Source organism: Anopheles maculipalpis, chromosome 3RL, assembly GCF_943734695.1.
Source record: "Anopheles maculipalpis chromosome 3RL, idAnoMacuDA_375_x, whole genome shotgun sequence".
Classification (NCBI taxonomy): Eukaryota; Metazoa; Arthropoda; class Insecta; order Diptera; family Culicidae; genus Anopheles; species Anopheles maculipalpis.
In genome coordinates this window covers 41,855,700-41,872,850 of record NC_064872.1, presented here as the reverse complement: position 1 = coordinate 41,872,850, position 17,151 = coordinate 41,855,700, and the positions used below count along the sequence as shown (strand labels likewise).

At 40.6% G+C, this 17,151-nt stretch overlaps 2 protein-coding genes across 2 annotated transcripts in view; one reads left to right on the top strand and one right to left on the bottom strand.

Moving 5' to 3' along the window:
* Window positions 1–15,184, bottom strand: part of LOC126565276 (UPF0430 protein CG31712) — a 39,459-nt gene extending 24,275 nt beyond the window's left edge. The window contains exons 1-5 of the mRNA XM_050222440.1: window positions 14,899–15,184; window positions 13,606–13,765; window positions 12,873–13,073; window positions 9,409–9,492; window positions 9,142–9,313 (exon numbers count right to left, since the gene is read on the bottom strand). Of these exons, the coding sequence (XP_050078397.1) occupies window positions 9,146–9,313; window positions 9,409–9,492; window positions 12,873–13,073; window positions 13,606–13,765; window positions 14,899–15,038 (753 nt within the window). The 5' untranslated portion in view covers window positions 15,039–15,184 and the 3' untranslated portion in view covers window positions 9,142–9,145. The remainder of the gene's footprint in view (window positions 1–9,141; window positions 9,314–9,408; window positions 9,493–12,872; window positions 13,074–13,605; window positions 13,766–14,898) is intronic.
* On the top strand, window positions 26–6,464 carry LOC126564169 (tubulin glycylase 3B). Its single transcript, XM_050221128.1, has 3 exons — window positions 26–1,364; window positions 5,469–5,990; window positions 6,072–6,464. The coding sequence occupies exons 1-3, from the start codon at window positions 26–28 to the stop codon at window positions 6,461–6,463; spliced, it is 2,253 nt and encodes a 750-aa protein (XP_050077085.1). The 3' UTR covers window position 6,464.
* Window positions 15,185–17,151: the final 1,967 nt, after the last annotated feature.

Genomic DNA, 17,151 nt, shown 5'->3' with positions numbered 1-17,151 from the left:
CCGTTGAACGAAATAGATAATTGAAATGCATTTAAAAATCAAATTTGTTACCAGTGATGTATGGGACAGTGATCCCGGTGTTGATCTAGCCGACATAACGCTGGAACTGGGCGAGCTCGATTACGGTAGGCAGCTGGATCAACGTTTCGAACAAGCGCCGGTCCATCTTTCCAAACGCTTTCTCAAAGCTTTACCTCCAGTGGAGCCACTATCCAACCCGCAGCATAGTTCCTCCACTGGTGCTACAGGAGATGATCGCACACTATCACCACTATCAAGACCATTCCCAAACCCGAAGGCAAACCAGCATGTCCATACATTCCCGCGGATGGCTCCTCGTTTGCATGCGCTCGAGGACGACGATGACTCCAACCGTACACCAAAGCACAAGTTTTTTCGCAACTATAGCTTCGATTTTCTAAAGCAAAAGCAGCTGAAAACGAAAATTGCCTCGGCAGTGGAAAAGAAGCACATATTTTCGATCGTGGGTCACTATCCGGCATTGCGAAAAGCGCTCAAGACACGCCACTGGCTTGAAAAGCAAACTTTCCGAAGTGCCTTGCTGCGTGAGCTGTCACACCATGCCTTGCTGCAAAAGGCATCGAATGGGAATGAGTACGAGGAAGCGCTTGTCTCTAAGTATCTGAAGCCGTACCTGCCGTACTTCATCTGGCAGCATCGGAACATGCGTGATTGCAAACAGGATCGCTTTTACGCGCCGTACCGCAGCCGGATCCACTATGAGCGGCCGTACGATTTTGCTGTGAAAGAGAACTTAATCCGATTGATAAATGCCTCTCACTGGCACCAGGAGGAAGGTTTCGCTGAGTTGGATTATCCACGAACGTATCTGCTCGATACGGAGGACATCATTACCAAGTTCCAGGAGGATTACCAGCTTACGATTGTGAGCAGCTTTCTGTACCACATGTCCAAACACTTGGAGCACTCGTTCGACGATGAAGGCACGCTGGCTACGGATGTGCTAACGATAGCGATGAACTATCTGCGATACTATTTGGGTTGCGCACAGCACGAGGACATCGATCACGAGGAGTTTTGTGAACCATTGCTGACACCCGAGAATCGGCACGAGATGGAACAGATACTGGCGGGAGAAGCGCAGTTCGGCAGTATCCCGGGGTATGAGGTGCTGTCGTTGGTGGCACAGGTGAAAAAATTGGTACACGAAGCGGCAAAGATTTTCCCGGACATGAAGATCGATGGGATAAGGAACATGTGGATACTGAAGCCGGGCAATCGGTGCCGCGGGCTAGGGATAATGATCTTCAACGACGACCGTAAACTCTTGGAGCACGTGGACAGCAATCCGGATGTGAAGTACGTTGCACAGAAGTATATCGGTAAGTTAGACCTCTGTAGTTTTGTAGTTTGTAACTAATCTACCAAATACCAAACTATTTAAACTATATGAATTAATTAAATTCAAGTACATATTGAATTCCTATTGAAATATGATACCTTGACTAAAATATTTGATAAAGAATTAATTGATTTTCGTGATTGTAAACTATTATGAAGTGATGTAACCTATCATAGAATTATGCGATACGTCAAAACTTAGCTCCTATTACAACACGTTTTGCCCACCTATCGACTCAAACCAGGGCGTTACGAAATGATCAAAAAGAATTTTATCGTCGTTGACCCGATTTAACTGGTCTTTTCAAAGTATTTCCCCTTCATTCATTTCCTAATTGCTTTCTGTTAGCGTCCTTCCCATTCTGGTACGACTCCGGTTGGAAAGGTAAAGCAGCTTGAACTGATTTCATTACCTGATTTTTCTGATGAGGGAGAGCTACTAATTCGCTATCCCGCTTAGGCAATAGTTGTTTTCCCGCAATCGATCATGGATGGGTTCAATTTGGAAACGAACGCTTTAGTTGAGCTTCTTAGCTCACACTGTTGTCGTATCACAAACGTGGAGCGGTGTAAGGGAAGCTACAGCACCAAACATAAAGGCATCGTAATTCCTGTCTTTGTTACATGAAATCGACTAAATAAGAGTCCCGTTTTGGAAAATCTAGTCTAGTTTTAAACGTTTTAGGGACCTGTTACGGGTTGCATATGTACACTAGTGGAAATAAGTATACACATACTCTTGTAAACTTGTAATGCTTTTCTAGTTTGTGTCCATTTTGGTGGATTATTTAAATTTTATTAATATTCTATTAAGTGTATTAAAAACCAGTATGACAAACCGTGTATGGATATCTTTCTATATCACTTAAAACCCATTAGTCTATAAGTTTGCCACCCTAAATTATCTTTTTAAGTCGCATTAAATTCAATGAAAAAGGGTACACGTATATGTAAAGCTTCAAATCTCCCAATATAAATAGTATTTTTAGTGATACATTCAGAACTATCAAGCCTCGTTTGCGTAGGCCGTTCCTTACTAATTGAAAAAAAAAAAACACGCGTTTTCAACAATTAAAACTATTTGGTCCTATTATAAGTAATATTCTCATCCCATCCGGACCATTCGCGTGACCTAGACGGTCGTTAAGCCAAGAAAAAGAGGAAGATAAGTAGTATTAGATGAAACGCTACAACTTCTTGATCGTAAAAATTAATTTGTTTTAGTTTTTTGTTATTGACAACCATTTTTATTTTATTTCTTTAGTTTAAATAGTACATTTCGTTGCCGTTGCCGTTGCCGTCTCAGCTCTTCTTGTGTTGCTTTTTTTTTCAAATACCTCAAGGCAGGTCTCCTTATTTTTTACCTTATCCAGGGCATGCCCGGTTTTTATTGTCCACCAGTTAAAATATTTTATTCAAACATTTTACTCTTTGAAGCACATGAAGCACATTTAGAGGAAAAGATTTTTATAATAATGACCCGAATTGATATGAAATTAATACGCCTGATACCAGTGTAATTAAACTTCTAACTCCAAAAATTTTAACTGAACAAATTTTATTTAAAAAAAAAACAGTAATCATAAAAAGCCACATTTTTTCTAAAAGTTCCATAAAGTTAGAAATCCATAACGTAATGAGAAAGCAAATTTAAATTGATATATATTTTCACTTCCCACTTATGTTTAGTAAGGAAATAGAGATGGAACGTATAACAAAATTTTGCACAATTATCTCATACTTGGTAAACCTGGAACGGTAAACCGATTTGCACATAGCACACAAGACAAGAGCCTCGGAGAGCATGGGTGAAGAGGCGAAGAAAGCAAAACGGGGCCACTAACATACTACATTTTGAATTCCCAAACACTTCCTTGGTAACGGATCACGGTTCGCATAATGTTGGCACACTCCCCCCCGACACAAACCCACACACACACACACACACTCAAAGAACAAAGGCAGATACGGGGGGAGTTTTATGCAAAATAAAAGGCTCGATATTGTGCCTCCCCTTGGTAACGTTTTCCTTCGCCCACGCAGCGCCAGATAATGCGATAATGTTAAACAGCTACAGCGCAACACCGTTGCTGATAATTGCACATCTACTGTTTGTATTTTTTTACGATCTGCTTTTGCTGCTATACCCCAGCGAGGAGTAAGGTGCATTCTATGTTGACCTCGCACTTTATTTTTGTGCTTTTTGAAGGTGAAACGAAGAAAATAAGTGCATTTGCCCTTGGTACACGATGTGGTGTTGGAAAAGGCGGAAGACGTTCAATTAGCAAGTCTTAGTGCACACGCATGCATGCCGTGCAATTACCTCCGCGCTAATTGCTGATATGCAGCATTTTGGGCAAATCCAATACGTCTTGCACAACCATTGCAGTTGCAAATTATTTCTGAACAAAATTCAACGCATGGCAGAAGGATCCTTCTGTCTGCTCTAATATGGTTAGCTTTGAAGAGCATTTAGCCATGGTTTCGCCAATCCCTGTATGATTTTCATTCAATCCACTCTATTTCTACATTTCTTCGTGTATTGGTAGTCGAAGTTAACCGTAGCAGAGTAAGATATTAAGTTTCCCATGAGACTATTCCATTCATATGGTATGTTAGGCCCCCTCTCAGCAATGTGTTGCGACAGGTGTTTCAAACATGCTTCTCTTGAGGGCACGATAGTATGTAAACATTCACCCACATGGTTCCGTTATTCATATGGCCCTTTTGCTTGAGTGCTTATATTGGTGTGTTACCGCAGTGTGTCCTTTCAGTCGCAAGGTGTGACGACGATGCACATCTGTCGAAGCGGTTCCACAGTTCCACATGGAAATGCAATCAAACAATCGCTTTCGACACTTGGACGGAAATTGAATACTTTTCAATAACTAGGCCATTTCGGGACGGTGTAGTATCATCGTTGTTTAATATTGAAACCTTCGCAAGGGCCCGAGCATGCAAGCAGGTCATGGATGGTAGCAGTAAGTAGTGGCCCCTTGTTCCCACGTACTATCGTACTGAATTGCTATAGTAAAATCCAATCTAGTGCTCGGATGTTTGGCGATAGGAGGGTGCGTTGGAAGTTAGCTTAAGCTTTTCCTGTCTTTCCTGTTGGTTGGCCTGCAGCCGGGCACCACTTCGCGAGACATTTCCAGGTGAAGGTCGCCTGTTCGATCCAACAGGTACCCACGACAAAGTAAACCAAGGGGCGATACTTTTTTTTGCGATTCTCTATAAAAGCTTTCGCATAAAACTTTTCCCGCGTATGAGTTTAATAGAAGAATTCATAGTTTATGGCGAAAGCTTGGTTGCTTATTTCGCCGCGTCTTCCACCTTTTTCCCCATCCATTGTTTTTACATGGTGTTTGTAGAAAATGGGATCGCGATTTTGTGAGTTGATTAGATATAATTGGCCTCATTTCTCGGGCGGAAGGATGAGTAAAGGGCGTCTAACACCGAAACTTTTGATTGAACTTAACCATTTTGGAAAATCAACAGTAGAAGTTAGAGTTGCAAATGAGGCCATTCGTAACGTTGTTTGCTGTGAAGAGCGTAATAGTCAACGTTGGATAGCAATCTGTGTAGAGTGAAGAATGAATCAATATTGAATTTATTTCAGGTAGCACCTATTAATGGAAACATCTTCATAATGAAGAATTGAATTTTTGTATTCGTTTCGTTTTCCATATCAGATTGATGATCCTTTAATTGTTAAAAATTAAAATTCTTTAATTGTTAAAAAATAAAATTGATAATAAAAGTTTTTAGTGTGAGACGGCTTGGCCGTATTTGGTTAATAAGATATAGCGGCAATTAGTTGCAAATAGTCTGATTTATTTTTACAACAGCCATGGCTAAGATCCGAGTTATTTGCCAACATTTAACTCCTTATAAAATGAATCAATTTATATAGTTAGTGTTATATGTTATGTCTCTAATTATTTTGATCAAAGCATTGCATTATTTTAAAGCATTGCTCTAATGCATAATTACCTCAATACGTTATCGCAAAACGCTGTCTTTCAGTAGCAAAACATGATCATTCCATTTGCTTGCGAGATTCGTTGCTTTTTGCCTATTTGCAGAGCGTCCACTGTTGATACATTGCACCAAGTTCGACATACGTCAGTACTTTCTCATCGCCTACACGAACAATGTGCTCAAGGTGTGGATGTACAGAAACTGCTACTTACGGTTCAGCTCCCGCATGTTCAATCTGGACGACTTCAGTGAATCGATCCATCTGACGAACTATTCCATCCAGAAGAACTACGCAAAGGAGGTCCGTGAAGGGGCAGATGCCCTGCCCGCCAGTAATATGTGGTCGCTCAAACGCTTCCAGGAGCATCTCCAGTCGCTAGACAAGGGTTTCTACTGGGAGCGAAAGATCTATCCGGACATGAAGAAGAACATCCTCGCAATCGTCTGTGCCAGCCTCGATGGGATGAAGATGGAACGTAACATGTTTGAGTTATATGGGGCTGATTTCATGGTGACGGAAAACTTTCGCACGATGCTTATCGAGATCAACACTAGCCCAGACCTATCGTCGTCCACCGACGTAACGTCCGTCATTTGTCCAGCCGTACAGGAAGATCTTGTTAAAGGTATAGAAACATGAATTACGAATGCATTGATAAAAAAGTATTTTTCGTCTAATTATTCCATACGTGTGGATTTTTTTCCAGTTGTTATAGACAATACGAAGGACAAAAGAGCTGGTACCGGTCAGTTCGAGTTGATTCATTCGCTAGAAATACCACGCGTAGCACCTTACGGCTATGGATTGACCGTCGATGGACGCTCGATGCAATCGAAACATCGTTCCAAAAGCCCTCTATCCCCAATAAACACTTCGACCGGTCCAACCGTCTCCTCTACTGCCACATCAACACCGAAGAGAGTACCGGCAGTGCCGGTGGCAACAGTAGCAGCGACCGCAACTATATCGACCGGAGTTAATAGCGGAAGTACGAAATATTCTCGCTACACTGCCAGTAGCTCAGAATCCTCAAGCAGAGGTAGTAAGACATCGCTGAACAACGTCATTTTGGATCGGCCTCGTACGATGCTAAAGTAAGCAAGCGCAAACGTTCGCCTACTGTGCTGCCGCGGGTCGATGGGTCACAACCGTTTCCACATCCCGTTTTCTTTAGGCAATATAGTTAATTAAAGGAAAACAAAACGAAAAACTGTATACTTTCGTATGACATAGCTATATTTCGAAATACATTTTATGTCGTTATCAGAGGGTCATGTTTTGTTTTTCGCTTTCGCATACTAATCCGCTTAAGATAATGAGCAAGGATTGTGGCTTAATTGTTTGGCAGCAGCAGCTTCGCGTGGAATGTGTCCCATTTTATTTTCCTACGCGACGTAAATTAGAAGAAGCAACAGCAATTTTCTAACTTTAAAACGATTCCATATCACGCGCGATATGTTGGTTTGCTTCCATTATCCTGTTTTACGAAGCTTTCTGTATCTGCAGTGGCACTAGCATGTCACAGTGTAATGATAATCAGAAATAATTAGGCGAAACTTACACCGTTCCTATAATGCAACCTTACTTGCGCCAGGGGTAGCGTTCATATCCGCGGAAGCACCACCCACATCCCTCAGTATAATAGTTTCAAAAAATGGCAACGATTGCGACATTGATGTTCGCTTTCTTTCAACGCAGGCAAGTCAGTTTGTCGATAACCGCAAACTGTTGCTAGGGTACAAAGATGGAGGGAAAGGAGCGGAAGCTACTATCAGTCAATCTGCCGTGACTATTTGAGGACACACACCACTGCTTCCCTACCAAGCAAGGCACAAACAAACCCGCACCGCACCATTATGTAGACAAAGTTTTCGGAAGTAGTTGTCGAAAGTTTGGTGAGGTAAATTAACTTCCTGAAACGGATTTGGAGCAACCGCGACCAACTTTAGTGTGGTGCATAGCCAAAGCTAAGCTCTGTGGGGTGGTTATGGGCGCAAGCTTTCTGGTTGGGGAAAACGTATAGGTAGCATGGTTCTAAAAATACGTTTTGCCTGGCATCGCGTAGTTTGATAATTTCGGCACCAAGTTCGTTGGCCTTCGGTGGTTCGTTGTTGAAAAAAATGGGAATGTTCTGCGAGTTGATCGCAAATTTTCCATTTTTTTTTGTATTTCTCCTTAATCATACTTTTGGGTTTCGGTTAACTGTTTAGAATGACTATGTCCAATATCACTTTTCAAGTGAAGGCCAGAATGTTCTACAAGAACAGCTAACATTGTGGAGTACGGAACCCATTGCAAACATCCCTGTTTACGCACACCACATGTGTGATAAGATAGAACACATGTGTAGGTTCTATTGCAGCTTGGAAGCTGGAGAACGACACAGGACTTTCTTATCAAGTAGTTCTAGTAGACTTACCTGCCGTCCGGAACATCGCCCCAGCCATGGATTTTTGGATTGCTGGAGTTCATGTGTCCCCCAGAAACGCCTAAATACTGCCTGGTTGGTCGATAAGAAGTGATGAAGAATTTTCTTTCAAAAATTCAATATTTGCAAAAAGCGCAATGCTTTAGTAAATGAAAGGGAAAACCTTTTTACGATGTTTTATTACTTGACTCAAGGTTATCGTCATTATGTTTTTCACTGCTCGATACTTCCATCATGCGCGCGTCATTATTATTGCCTTGCAAAGAATTGCGAACGATTCGAAAGACTTTGTACACAAACTTTCTGTTGAAATGTTTGATTTTAGAATAACATTCATTTGTCTTGAAGAGAGAGAGAGAGACCATGGGTTCAAAACAAGACACATGATCGAACAGAAAATGCATTGCTGTTAGAAGTTAATGTTCATATTCTAGTGTGAAAAGGTTCATATTGGATTATTGCAGAAACTGAATAAGAAATGTAAACAATAGAAATAATAAACAGTTAACAAATATACATCCAATGTTGGTAGAGCAATGGAGAAGTGAATTTCTTACGTTCTACACAACTAGATACAACAACATGGCAACAAAGACCGTTCGATCGATAAAAGATAAAACGTTCTTGATAGGTTAAATGATGAAACCTATTCTGATCGCATCCAAAAGATTGTTTACAATATGGAAGAAACCACAAAACCGCGATACGCGATCTAATCAAAGTCTTATTTATATCCGCACCATCACTTTCAATTCGATGTGCGGACGGTGCGGTATTCTGCATGTTGTACAAACTAGAACAGAAAAACACGTGTGTTATCTGCTAGGCGTACAAAACAGACACAAAATTTACACATAAAACCCCCATAAACTGAAAATGATATCAGTTTGAAAATATTGTCAAAGTGTGATGATACTGACCAGAAGTGCTGACCAGGATGACAAACATACGACTAGCAAGCCAATTAGAGCGGGCATAGTACAGTACATCGATATGCGCCACATCAGAAGTTAGGAAGATTGTATGAGTGATTCCTTTTCAAGCGGGGAACAATACGTTACAGTCCACTTGTGACAATGGTAGCTTAACGCTACTACTTATGCTAGCAGCATAGTGGTTTGCAATAAAAGATATCCTTATTAAATTCTTACATCTTACTGCTAACATGAGATGATGGATACATATGAAAAATGAGAACGTAGAGCGCCATTCAAACAGAAAGGAAAGGAGGAAGGATGGAAAAAGGGTTGGTATTCTGTTTTCATGAACACCTCACGCAGGATATGATGTACGATGGTATGCCCAATCCATTGACACCACCACGGACAATCGAAACACTTTTATCCACTCTTTTACGACACACCCGGTTTCAGCGAGAACGAAAGCTTTGGCCTCGAATTGTTCTTGCCCAGGATCATCTTTTGTTCTTCTTTGATGCGTTTCTCTTGCTCTTTACGCATCTTTTGGCGCTCTTCATCCATCTTTCTTTGCTCTTCAATAATCGCAAGACGATCTTCGGCCTAGAAGAAATGAAGAAAAAACATACACACACACACAGAAGGTTAAGTTTTTGAAAGAAATGTGGTAAAACAAAACAAAAATTCTTCGTACTTACCAACTTTCTCTGAGCCTCCTCTATTTTGCGATTATTCTCAGCGAGAATATTCTCGAGTTCCTGGCGCTTTTTAAGCTCTTCCTCCTATAAGAACGGAAAACACGATTAGAAATACCGTCAAGGGTATTGGGACACTGCACCCGGGAGGGCGCGGCGCGTGCCAGCACCGGGTGCGCATATCCGCGACTACAACCGCGAGACGCCGCAAAACGTCAGAAGAAGGTGGTGGTTGTGCGACAAGAAAACGAAAGATTGCCTTTGAGAGCCATTTTAGTGAAAGCCTCGTTCTTTTTTCTTTACTGCAGGTCGACGGTGAACCAGCACGAACTAACCAACTGGCGCTTTAGTATCATTACCGGGGAGATAAACAAGCGACCAGCTGATGTGTTGTGCGTGAACGGAAAGAAGTAGGATATGATTAAGGAGGATAAAACAATCGACAGAACACACGTTGTCGCGAATCCGCGATTATCGACCCTCCTTCCCGTTTCACACACACGCGCGCCTTTTTACTCGACAGTACATTACAGTGTAATCCGGCTCTAGCCGAGCTTGATTTGGAAACAGAACGTAAATATCACATTTTATAATGTACGGAACAACAAACACCAAACATGATCATCATCATCGGTCAGTGGTGTTGTTGTTTCAGTAGAATAATTCATACTTCTGTTGCGCACGGCCATGGTCTATTATTATTTCGGTATTATACACATTCTAGTCTTAAATTATAGCACATCGAGCTTTTCCCAGCGTTTCATTTCTAGGACTAAAGTTTCACTAGTCTATTTAAAATGTATCATACACTGAACGATATCAGAATAGCATACCACCATGGTTTTGACAATATCTTCAAAATTTATGAACCGATTCGGTTTTTTTTAAGTTTAGTTTGAACGTTAGTTCAAACTCTTTTCAACATTTTTTTAATTTACATTTATTTGATTTACTATTTACACTTTGGGCGGCAGATTCACGAAAATGAATGCAAAACAAAAATAGCGCCACCATGACTTTTGGTCAACAGATGCATGAATTACAACGAAAAATCCAATTAAGCGGCATTTTCAAGATATTTTAAGTGAATGTATTGTCATTCTTTCGTATTATTGTGACAAGCAGTGATTTCGTGGACAATTTTGTTATATACTATGGTAATTCCTTGAGTTCTTAACATTCAGGAGTACTACGTTGCAGCTTGTCAAAATTGATGAAATGTTTGCTGTTTTCCCAAATGTGATAAAAAACAATAGAGTAAGGGTTTCCCACGAGATACAGATCAGCAAGATGTGTTGGCCAGTCTTACCATTGAAGCTTTTGCAAGGAAACCAGTTTTTGCTTAGATCAAGCTTAGGAATCGTGACATTATCCAAGTGCAAAGTTCTTCTTTGAGGACTGAGGTAATGCTAAGACGTATTAACACCACGTAGTGAGGATAGTCAGTTCGGACCGGACTTCGGACCTATCGTGCGAAAACCGGCGCAACTGTCGCTTGCACAGCCAGTGGCTGAGGCTATTGTGTCGCTTTAAATTTTCATTGCTTAACATAATCTGCTGCACACATTTTGTGGTCACTGGACATTGCAATCCTGCTCAAATATGAGATGTTGATCTCTTCTGGTTCACTAATATTCTACAAAAATAAGCTTATTTCGCACCGTATTTTAGCTTTGTCTTCTACGGAAAACCGCAATTATTGCAATTTTTCAAGAACTGCACGGCAGTGCTTGGAAGCTATTCTGATCGATTTCACTCGAAAAAGAGACCTGCATTACTGTTTATTTTTATCTTTACCACTTTTCATAACTTAAGATGCTACACTTGGACTTTTGATACTTAATGAGCGATAAGTACAGAATTTTTTACGATTTTTTGCATTAAACTTTACCAACAGTGAACGTAAATTATTCAAAAAGGTTCAAAATAGAGTGAACTAACATTCTAAACTTAAAAGTGCAGAATGAGTTCAATATTTTCAAAGAAATAGTAAAAAACACACGGTGGTGCTGTTCTTCATTCGCTCAGTGCTAGTACAAACTAAACAATTTAATCTGTTTGTATTGTGCAGAGAAGAAAACAACAGTATGATAAACTTACATTGACTCAATTATAAATCTGTTACTCAATCAAACAAGCTTTTTGCATCCGACACCATCTCAGCACTAAAAAATCACACTTTCAAAACCAACGCTCAATTATCCACCTGTCTGCTCCTCTTCCAGTATCCGAGTTTATTCATGGAGATTTGGTTTTTGTCAAGAAATTTATAAAACAATATATAACCACTTGCTTATTCGTTAAAGCTAAACACACGCTCACACTCATTTGCATGTGGGCACTTGTATGCGCCCCAAACAGTGCCACAACTGTCTTAACTAACGGGCGCGGCGAATTTAAATTGGCAATGAAAAATCGTAAGATGAACGCTCCTTGCGATTGTGTTTGTTTTGGTTTGGTTTTTAACTTACGCACTTGCATGGCCCTTGTTGCTTCTGATTCCTTGGCATCGCTCACCATCCTGTTAAAGCTCTTCTTTTTCTCCTTCACCTTCAAATCAAGACTTTTTTTTTCAACCTGCTGCATAACACGGGCATAAATCTTGCGGTTCAATCAAGTCGGGCGGAACACGGAAGTGTACAGCAACATTACGGGGTTACTTTTTATGTTGTGTGTTACTAGTATATTACGACCATTACCACAATTAGTGGTATTTTGTTACACTGGTTTGTTCACAAACACGTTAGCATGATCTATGTAGGGATCGCGAAGGATAGCTAATAAGACCATGAAAATAAATTTTCCGAAGAAAATTAAACATTGATTCGCAATTATTTTAAACACTTCCAACCGTCCACCGATGATAAATCCGTACGATGATGCCATCAATTGGAATTATGTAGTGTAGGTTTGTTGCAACAACATAACGAATGGAGAGGAAATTGTTTGTTTTATACGAAAGTGTAATGAAATCCTGTATAAGCGAACTGGTTTGAAAAAAACTAAAGAGAGAAATCTGCGTTAAAAACTTGTGTTATTAAAGATAGAAAATTTTAATTCAAAACAAAAATAAACGATTACATTGATTTCCCAGATCATAGCAAGTTGAAGGATGTCCTGGTTTGGTTTTGGGGAGATGTAAAAGTAAAGGTAGTACAAAACGGTGGTTCAAAAACAAATCTGGTTTGTGCTCCAGAATGACTTCGGAACGGCCCTGGTTAAGTTAAATAATGTTTGGACGGGGGCTTGGCAAGCGAATGCCAGCTAAAAATGAAGTGAAAACAATTACATCAAGAGCAGGACCGCCAAACACACATATGAGAATGTTGTACGGTGTAAAGATACCAGGGAAATTGGTTCCACCATACTTGCCGGTGCCCATTCTTCACACCAAGCATCACAACACGATAACGATTATCGTAAAGAAAGAAAAATGTCCAGTAGGATCTTATGGAGGGAATGCTTACCTCACGCCGTCGTTCCTCTTCCCGTGCCTGCTCCCTTCGCTTTTCTAGCTCGAGCATCATCTCCTGTTCCATCTGCTTTTTGGCAGCTTCAACGCGCCGCTGCACTTCCAGCTCGATTTCGTCTTTTCGTTTTTCGAGCTCTTCCTCGACACGTTTTTTGACTAGCAGCTCTATCCGTTTGGCTGCTTCCTCTTCGATCATCTAAAATGTAACAGAAAATACCGTAGATTACATCATGGTTCACTGCGGATTTTTTCCTCCAACTTCATTTATTATCCCCGCTAGATATAGGGGGAAAATAGCAAAAAGCCGGGGATCCGAAAATAGTTCGGACGATTCCACAAAACCTAGGAACCGATTTCGGCAGGTAGGTGCAACCAATGCTTCCGAAACCGCCCCGAACCGTCTGGAATCGCCGAAAACGTCCGCGATCGACAAACTCGCTGAAACCGTCCGGAACCGTTTGAACCGTTCGGAAGCGTAGCCGGCAAGGCGCTTTATATTCTGTTATCGATTATCGATCCGATTATCAAAGATGCTCTCAGAGCGAAACACAGCGAAAATGAGTCCAAAAATCATAAAAAAGAGAAAAAGGCGTCTAGCTGGTTGCGCTATCGGGTTTCCGGTTCAAACGGTTGTGATAGTTCCGGATGGTTTTATTTCTTTGAAATCGAAATCAAACCTGCCGGAACCATGGGTGCGTTCCAGAGAACACATCACTACTATCCAATACCTTCTGTTCTGCTTCCTTCTGTCTTCTCTGGCGTTCCATCTCCGCTAAACGTTCGACCTCGGTAAGCTTCCGGCTGCGGGAGCTCTTTTTATGATGATGCCGGGATCCACTGTTTGATGCATCGCTGCTACTGTCGGAGGATTCGGACAGTGATCGTTTCCTGCATACGGACACACACACACATACAGTTACACGCGATAGTGTGCATCATCGTCGAACATGCACAAGAGAGCAAAAGGAGTGGTAGTGTGGATGTACACGCGGTTACCAAAACGAAACCGCAGTGGGGGAGAAGCCGGAATTAAACAGGTACAGAAAAGAGAAAGAAAAGTAACCAAAACATTCCATTAGTACGATGAATAAATTTTCAGCGGATATGGGTATATGTGCTGATATGGTTATATATAAATATAGACAGTACTACGGAAAAAACAATTATTTTTAGCAGATGAGTTTCATCAGCTTAAAGAAAAACAGAGAGTATTAACTTAAGCTAGGATAACAAACCGATTTCTGTATGCTAGACCACTCTCTAGCCGGCAAGACGCTGCTGGTCAAATCGATGGTTATCATTCGCGTCCTATTCCAGAATCACATTGGACTTGAGCATCGTTTCATATACTTCTCTTTTCACAACGTACGAGAAACTATCCGCGAAGCAGTGTGTGTGTACGTAGTTATGTTTTGCTTGTAATCTCTGTACAAGAACTACAAACGCTTGATGGAGAAGAAGGTTTAGAATTCAAATACGTTCACGGTATCCTCGTGAAGATCGGTTCTATCGGTTCGATGAGGCCCCAAGGTGTTCAGCTTCTGCAATGTGGGCGTATACACACCGATGCTCGGCAGTCGTTGGCGGACGATGGAAAAGAATGCTCTGGACGACCGGGATAGGTGTGGGTGAGTTATGACCTGCGGAATAGAACGAAAAATCGATTCCCCGTGTGGGATGGATTTTTCGTTCTCTATTTGGAAGAAAGCGCTCTATTCTGGTTGAACGGTGTTTTTAAAAATGTTTTTCCGTGGACATGGAAGACACCGTCCGGATGGTAAACATAGTAATTGCCGGCAATTAAAACGATCAGCACTCGTGGGTGAGGATGGTAGCATGGTAGAAGCAGTCATGGAATGAAGAAGGGAAATCTCTTCAGGTGGTAGCGAAGGATAAGAAAGTACGGTTAGGGAACGCGACTGGATTAGAGGCGTCACGGTTATCTGGAACATAATCAAGCGTATCGCGGCTACCGGCCACTCTCTGACGGACGGACCACCGTTTCCGCACGGCAATATTACCTGGATTTTGAGCTGCGCTCTCTGTATTTATCGTAACTGCTACGGTGATGATGCGACGAGGAAGAGCGAGATTTGCTCCTCTTGCGGTGCTTGCTTTTGTGCTTTTTGGGCGACCGGCTGCGGGATCTCGAGCGACCCATGTTTGGAAGAACGAAACTTGACCGGGTCTGCTAGCGGATAATACCGCAAAATTGGATCAAAAATCGATTTTACGATTCGCAATAAGATGCGAAAAATATACACACACCCAAAGCTTTCTTCAGCTTCGTGAAAATAATTAAGAACGAGGTTGTACCATGATACGCCTTGACAGCTCTAGAAAAGACAGCCGATTTTTGACAGATGTTGTTTTGAAGCGTGTTCAGCTGTGTGTGTATGCTGTTTGATTTTGCTGTATGGTGAATATAATACATAACCAATCATGTTTCTTGTAAACTTTTTATAAAACCAGAAAAGCAAGCATATTAAGGGGAAGTGTAGAAGGCCAACTGCTATTCAACGAATTTTTTTTATATTTGAACACAACGGATAACTCAACAGTGCTTCCGAAACTAACCGCCATGTTAAACATCGTCCCTCTGGTGGATTTTTCGACAAGCACGGTGTTCGCCCCATTAGTCGGAAATCATTTGATTGTATCGTTACGTTTCCGAAAATCAATTATTTGGAACAAATATAAAATGCATAGCATTTATAAAAAACCTATCAACTTTTTTTGCGGCGTACAGCTGTAAAGTTTTTTTTTTTTCAATAAAACAAATGATGATTTACCTTATTCCAGTTGTATTTTATATCAGGTGTCGTAATTGATTCGTGTTCTTGGCGTGTCGTAGCAGACCTGGAAGCTATTCGCAGTCTAGCGCCATTTCCTATCAATAAATAGTTTCGGTCGTTCTGGCGAACGCACCTAAGCTTTCACGCCATTTCAATTTGAGCATAACATACCCCTTCTATCCATGTGGATGCCCTAAAAGATCTTTACAGGTTGGTCGTCCGGTACTATTCGCATGACATAACCAACCCACCATAACTTGGCGAGTCTAATTTGTTACACAATAACTCTTTATTCCGTACAGCTCGTAAAACTCGTCATTCTATTGGCTCATCTACTGCTATAGGAAAAGTCATGCCAGTAAAACCAAAAATTTAAGGCTCTTCAAGAGTCAGCCAGTTAAATAGACTCCCATATAAACTAGATAGATTTAAAATTAAATTTAAATAGTTCTGTATGGAACAGAAATACTTATGAACAGAAACTGTTCAGTTACGTATACAAATTAATATTGTAATTTGAACACTATATGCACACTCTATTTCTTGTCCATTGATGAGAGCAACTAGTTAATAATTTCATATAACACACACAATAGTATAGAATTCAAATACGTAGTGCAACGATGGATGAAGGACGACAGTAACTAATCTTTATGATAACCGAGCATATGATAATCGATGAGACCTTTATGATAACAGACAGGAAGGATATGCCTTGTGAAATTTTTGTAATTTTTTGTTTGTTATAAACAAACAAAAAATTCAACACGTAGTCATCATAAGTGGTGTTGAGAATACGGCACAAGTCGTCATATTTTAAATAAAAAAAATCTTTATGATCAGTAAAAATCGAAACAGTTTTTCTGGTTTGAAATTATTCAAACGAAAAGCTTATTACTCCGTTATGTATCATTTCAGCAAATAAACAAGCACACGTAAGGGAGGACTAGCAAAATATTTTTCCCCCATTACGTATGCCGATCGTGCATCGAATCCATACTAAAACAGCACCCGTTACAAAAATGGCTATTTGGCTGCAAAGTACAGCAATTAATCGCCAAGGAAATGGTTAGTAAGTATTAAAAAAAGATAGTTTATGCAAAAATTTAATGAGGTAATGATCAATGGTATTTGTAGACTTACCCTAGTTTAACTATACTATTCATTTTATGGCTCTCATGTAAAATGTTTGGCCTACCTGAATAACAACAAACAGAATAGAAAAAATATGTAGATTATAGTTTAAAATTTTCTTTTCGCACGAAATAGAGAAAAATAAATCTGTCTAAGCATTCAATAAATCTCAATCCTTTACGACTTTTTTAAGAAAATCTATTAAGGAATGGAAGTGCAAAACTTGCACAGGTAAGCGGCCATTGAGGATAGGGTTAAGTCCATTATTAATTCATTTTCTTGATTAATTTTTAGTGAACGAACGTTAAGGGCGACCCGGTGGTGTACGCAACAGTGCCACCGGTC